The following is a 6,723-nucleotide window of genomic DNA, read 5'->3' as shown; positions in this document are numbered from 1 at the left end:
CTCAGAAGAACACACACACAATAGTTAAGAATACTCTATTCTGTTGCATTTAAACAACCATTTGATGCACTAACAGTATTATAGCGTAGTCTTGCAATTTTCCACCATAATATCTTTTTTATTTTTTATTTTTTTATTTCACCTTTATTTAACCAGGTAGGCTAGTTGAGAACAAGTTCTCATTTGCAACTGCGACCTGGCCAAGATAAAGCATAGCAGTGTGAGCATACAACAAAGAGTTACACATGGAGTAAACAATTAACAAGTCAATAACACAGTAGAAAACAAAGGGGGGGTCTATATACAATGTGTGCAAAAGGCATGAGGAGGTAGGCAAATAATTACAATTTTGCAGATTAACACTGGAGTGATAAATGATCAGATGGTCATGTACAGGTAGAGATATAGGTGTGCAGAAGAGCAGAAAGGTAAATAAATAAAAACAGTATGGGGATGAGGTAGGTGAAAAGGGTGGGCTATTTACCAATAGACTATGTACAGCTGCAGCGATCGGTTAGCTGCTCAGATAGCTGATGTTTGAAGTTGGTGAGGGAGATAAAAGTCTCCAACTTCAGCGATTTTTGCAATTCGTTCCAGTCACAGGCAGCAGAGTACTGGAACGAAAGGCGGCCAAATGAGGTGTTGGCTTTAGGGATGATCAGTGAGATACACCTGCTGGAGCGCGTGCTACGGATGGGTGTTGCCATCGTGACCAGTGAGCTGAGATAAGGCGGAGCTTTACCTAGCATAGACTTGTAGATGACCTGGAGCCAGTGGGTCTGGCGACGAATATGTAGCGAGGGCCAGCCGACTAGAGCATACAAGTCGCAGTGGTGGGTGGTATAAGGTGCTTTAGTGACAAAACGGATGGCACTGTGATAGACTGCATCCAGTTTGCTGAGTAGAGTGTTGGAAGCCATTTTGTAGATGACATCGCCGAAGTCGAGGATCGGTAGGATAGTCAGTTTTACTAGGGTAAGCTTGGCGGCTTGAGTGAAGGAGGCTTTGTTGCGGAATAGAAAGCCGACTCTTGATTTGATTTTCGATTGGAGATGTTTGATATGAGTCTGGAAGGAGAGTTTGCAGTCTAGCCAGACACCTAGGTACTTATAGACGTCCACATATTCTAGGTCGGAACCATCCAGGGTGGTGATGCTAGTCGGGCATGCAGGTGCAGGCAGCGACCGCTTGAAAAGCATGCATTTGGTTTTACTAGCGTTTAAGAGCAGTTGGAGGCCACGGAAGGAGTGTTGTATGGCATTGAAGCTTGTTTGGAGGTTAGATAGCACAGTGTCCAAAGACGGGCCGAAAGTATATAGAATGGTGTCGTCTGCGTAGAGGTTGATCAGGGAATCGCCTGCAGCAAGAGCAACATCATTGATATACACAGAGAAAAGAGTCGGCCCGAGAATTGAACCCTGTGGCACCCCCATAGAGACTGCCAGAGGACCGGACAGCATGCCCTCCGATTTGACACACTGAACTCTGTCTGCAAAGTAATTGGTGAACCAGGCAAGGCAGTCATCCGAAAAACCGAGGCTACTGAGTCTGCCGATAAGAATATGGTGATTGACAGAGTCGAAAGCCTTGGCAAGGTCGATGAAGACGGCTGCACAGTACTGTCTTTTATCGATGGCGGTTATGAGCTTGGTCAAGTTAATAATTATACTGTGGATGAAGCATTAAACCACCCAGACACATCAAAGATGCAGTCGTCCTTCTGAACTGAGCTGCAGGAAAGGAAGGAAACTGCTTAGGGATGTCACCATGAGGCCATTGGGCAACACAGTTCAATGGCTGTGACGCGGGAAAACTGAGGATGGATCAGCAACATAGTAGTGACTCCACAATAATGACTTACATCACAGAGTGATAAGAAGAATACAAATATATGTTTTTATTTTTAACATGCATGTGTATGCAACAAGGCAGTAAAGTAACACTGAAAAGAAAAAAACATGACAAAGGAATACTCTTTTTGGCCTAAATGCAAATCCTTGTGTTTAGGGCAAATCCAACACAACACATTACTGAATAGCTGCCTTCTTATTTTCAAGCATGGTGGTGGCTGCATCATGGTATGAGGGTAGCCTAGTGGGTAGCCTAGTGTTGGGCCAGTAACCGAAAGGTTGCTGGTTTGAATCCCTGAGCTGACAAGGTAAACATCTGTTGTTCTGCCCCTGAACAAAGCAGTTAACCCCTGTTCCCCTTTAGGCTGTCATTGTAAATAAGAATTTGTTCTTAACTGACTTGCCTAGTTAAATACAAATAAAAAATGATTTACAAAGACTGGGGTGTTTTTCAGGATGAAAAGAAATTGGATGGAGCTAATCACAGCCAAAATCCTAGAGGAAAACCACAGCAATTGACCTTTCAGCAGGACAATAACTTACAACATGAAGCCAAATCTACACTGGAGTTGCTTACTAAGAAAACAGTCAATGTTCCTGAGCGGCCAAGTTACAGTTTTGACTTAAATCTGCTTGTCAAGGTTGTGCGCTACTGGTGTAGAAGTCAGGTGCAGGAGAGCAGAGAGTTGTGATCAGGCGCAGAAGCAAACAACAGCTGGACACAACTGCTCAAACAAACCTCCAGCCAAAAGTGAAAGTGTAAAGCGCGACAAAGTCACAATGAAGGAAAAGAGTTTAACAATAAACATACTACGGGTGAAATACGGTACCCGGGAAACACCAGCCTGGCGTGTCACACAAAAACACGTAACAAATAACAATTCCACACAAAAACATGGGGGGGAACAGAGGGAATATATACTGTATGTAGTGTGATTAGGGAAAGTAAACCAGGTGTGCGGGGAAACAAGACAAAACAAATGGAACAACGAACAGTGGAGTGGCGATGGCTAGAAGACCAGTGACACCGATCGCCGAACACCGCCCGAACAAGGAGAGGAGCCGGCTTCGGCGGAAGTCGTGACTGCTTGAAAATCTAAGACTTGAAAATGGCTGTCTAGCCATGATTCCCTACACCTTGACAGAGCTTGAATAATTTTTTAAAGAATAATGGGCCAATATTGCACAATACAGGTGTGCAAAGTTTTTATGAGACTTACCCAAGAAGACTTACATCTGTAATCACTGCCAAAGGTGTTTCTAACATGTATTGAATCAGAGGGTTGAATACTTATCTAATCAAGGTATATTAGTGTTATATTTAGTATTTAGTATTTTTGACATTTTCTTCCACTTTGACATAACAGAGTATTTTGTGTAGATTGTTGACAAAAAAAACACAATAAATCCATTTAAATCCCACTTTATAACACGATAAAATGTGAAGATATCCAAGGAGGGTGTAGACTTACAAAAAAAAAAGTTTTATAAAAAGGTATGCAAAATATTTTCCAGCAGTCTCAATGCCATCACCTCAGTGCCCAGAATTAGATGAATGCTAATTTCATTACAGCTCAGTGTATGAGAAAACAGGACATTCTTCCAGTTTGTCACTAGTTACCACAGCTACAAAGTCAAAATTATGGCTAAACCCCACCTATTTCTATAATTTATCTTCTTAAAATATTTTCTTTAACCTAACCTTATCCCTAACCACATTGCTAACCTTATGCCTAACCTTAACCTTAAAATAAGACCAAAAAACTCATTTTTACTTTGTGGCTGTGCTAACTGGTGACAACCATTCTTCTATGACATTATGCTGATGTCACAATGCAACCGCACTGTGCTGCCCAACTTTCAGACATTCTCACAGCTACAGCTAGTGTCATCATACATCCCTGTGGCACTGTGTGCTGAGACAATCTTGTCCATCAAAGCCCTGTCTCTGTACCCTGTGAAGAGAAGAGAGGAAGCAGGGGGCTGGCGAACACTACGCAGAACTCCCTGTCAACACCAGGAAGAAGGAACCATGACCGCCTTCCGGGAGAGCATGTTTTTAGGAGGAGGGAACACACAGAGGAAAGAACTCACCAACGTCACCATGGCAGCCTTCATGCTCCCCGTGCAGCACCTTAATGAGATCACCCCTCTGATTCTGCTGGAGTTCCACCCTGAGGTGGAGGCTGACACTGTGGACTGGCTCCTGGGGAAGATCCTTACACCTGAGCCCCTGGGGGGACTAGACCTTTTGGCCAGAGTGATCAGCCGGACCAGGGCCGGGGGTGCCATCATGGTGGTGGGGGCCACGCCAGAGCGGCTGCTCCTGGAGGCTGATGAGGACCTTCTGTTCAGACACAAGCCCTGCTGCCCTATAGGAAGTCAGGCACGGGAGGTGGGGGACCTGGGGGGGATGCGCCCCACGGAGGGGGTGTATGGGATGCTGTCATCGGCTGAGTGTGTGACCCTGGTGCAGAGGATCCTAGACAGGCTGAGAGTGGGGGAGGGGGAGGATATTCAGGTTCTCCAGCGGATTCCCCTCCTTCCAGGAGAACCAGTGATGGCCAGTCTGTCCCGCTTAAGAGTCCTAACTAGCATCTACCCCCTACATGAAGCGCCACTGCTTCAGAGCCTCCAGGGGAGGTGGTGGGCTGGCTGGTGTGGCCTCAAACCCTTCAGCCAGAGAGAGCATTGGCAGCTGCTGGAAGATATCAGGGCTTATTTTGGGGAGGTGGTGGCCCTCTACTTTGGGTTTGAGGGTTCGCTCATCAGTGCTCTCCTCCTGAAATCCACCTTGTCCATGTTTCTCTCCTTCTACCCCCTCAGGCTGGGGAACAACCTGGTCTTTTTCACCCTCTCTAGTGTGGTGTGGTCAGAGCTGTTCCTGCAGGGCTGGGGGGAGAATAGCAAAGCCCTGCAGAGGGACTGGGGGTCTGTGGTCACTCATCTGTCACACAGTCACTCATCAATAGCAGCAGCGGTGCCCAGGGTGGCACAGGGCACAGCACCACCACAGCCCCAGATCGATGCCCACCCTTTTGGAAAGATGAGCTTGAGGAGACTGCAACACTCCGTTGCCTTCCTTACCTGCACCCTCTGCCTTTCCTCCATTCTGATCCTGATGTATTTACACCTAGATGGACTAGTGGGGGACTTCCTCCTGAGAGAAGAGCTTAGTTTCCTCTTTCACAACATCCTTGTCTACCTCCCCAAAATCGCCCTCACGGTTGCCATGGCAGGGATGGACTGTGTTGCATTCCAACTGTCCCAAGGCCTCAGCCCTGATCCCGAGCCTCCAGGGCAACAGTCACCAAGGCAACAGCCCCTGCTCCCTGAGGTTATCCTCTCCTGCCTCTTCAACCACTTTTCCGTCCACTTCTACAGGGCTCTGATCTTGAAGGACCTCGCCATGGTGCGCTTCCACCTGTCTGTGCAGCTGGCCACCCAACTGGGCATCAAGCTACTGTCCGCCACACTATTTCCCCACCTGAGGAGGATGAGGACGCCCCTTGGCCGCACCCACCAGGAACGTCAGTCTCCCATCCTTAGACAGATCATAGAGCAGAGCAACAGACCACCGTGTGACACCCAGACCTGGAGCTACCTGGAGCTCCTCATCTCCTACTGCCACGTCATGTTCTTCTCAGGCATCTACCCCCAGTGTGCCCTCTGGTGCCTGTTGACCATCATAGCTAAATCCTGCATGGACTTGTGGCACCTGTGTTCAGGCGCACGCCGCCCCTTCCCCAGAACATCCCCCGGGGGTATCGTTTTGTGGCAGCGGGTCTTCTGTGGCTTTGAGGCCCTGGCTGTCCTGCTCAACTCCCTCCTGCTGTGGTCCTCTCTGGAGTTCAGGCTTCTCTTCCTGAGCTATACTGGGTGGGAAATGTTCAGGGCCTTCCTCCTGCTGCAGCTGTCGCTGCTGAGCCTGAGAGGGGCGGTCACCTTCCAGCTCCTCTACCTGGCCTGGTTTGTTGGCAGAAAGGCAGAGCAGCCTGAGACTCGCCAACCCCACCTCCACAGGCTCCATCGCCACCAGCACCATCAACAGCAGCACTCTCACATACTGTAGAGATGCAGCAGCCACTCAGCTTTAGGCTTTGTGCGACGATCATTGTGTCCTGCAAATAAAGTGAGGATTGAGGAGTGACATACTGTAGGTGTGCTGTTTGTGTGTGTGTGTAGGGGTATCATTTTTCTTTTACAGAGTCTATCAACTTTGGCATTAGAGTACAGAAATCTTTCTCAAACAAATCAAGCTCACACATCTATATCTGGGATCTTTAGAGAGTCATTCTTAACCGTTGTCCCATCTACTGTAGGCTATGCCCAGGCTTTGGCCTACTTTGAATGGTGATAACAGTCAGACAATTAACACTGTGACTGGAGTCCTTCCGCCCTGGCAGTAGGACTGACAGATGGTGCTAAGCAAGGCTAAACTCAGTGGTCATGTCTGTGACCTCACAGATGAGACACTCTCCACTGAGTCTGATCACAGACCGGAGAAAGTCCTAGTAGGAGAAAGTCCTAGTAGGAGAAAGTCCTGTTTTAATGATCAGCTTTTTGAGACTGATACATGTTTGGTAAACACATGACCGAGCTACAGTATGCATCAAATGTGTCGGTCTAATAAAGATACTGCACATCACTAGATTACAGTGGCATTTTACAGTGTTTATGGACTTACACCCAGGCCTTCCCATGGCATAAGAGGGTGCTGCTAGCCTTTGATCCTTCAAACATTGCTACTGCTTTCTAAATTGAAACTCAGACATAGCAGGTAGCCTCCTGGGCTCTTTCTTCAACATTTTTTAAGATATAACTGAAAAATAATATAAATGTGAAAGTTATTGTAGTTCTAGACTTTGGCCTA

The 6,723-nt window shown here is 47.3% G+C and overlaps 1 protein-coding gene across 1 annotated transcript; it reads left to right on the top strand.

The window, feature by feature from the left end:
* The first annotated feature begins 3,669 nt into the window (after positions 1 to 3,669).
* Positions 3,670 to 5,922, top strand: LOC109897370 (anoctamin-10-like). Its single transcript, XM_020491882.1, has one exon. The coding sequence runs from the start codon at positions 3,670 to 3,672 to the stop codon at positions 5,920 to 5,922; it is 2,253 nt and encodes a 750-aa protein (XP_020347471.1).
* The last annotated feature ends 801 nt before the right edge of the window (positions 5,923 to 6,723 follow it).

The sequence above is a fragment of the Oncorhynchus kisutch genome, linkage group LG6 (assembly GCF_002021735.2).
Source record: "Oncorhynchus kisutch isolate 150728-3 linkage group LG6, Okis_V2, whole genome shotgun sequence".
NCBI lineage: Eukaryota > Metazoa > Chordata > Actinopteri > Salmoniformes > Salmonidae > Oncorhynchus > Oncorhynchus kisutch.
This window is presented reverse-complemented; position numbering and strand designations above follow the sequence as displayed.

Bases quoted from the DNA above. Each gene is read 5' to 3' on its own strand.
- LOC109897370 (XM_020491882.1), top strand. From the start codon at position 3,670: ATGCTGATGTCACAATGCAACCGCACTGTGCTGCCCAACTTTCAGACA.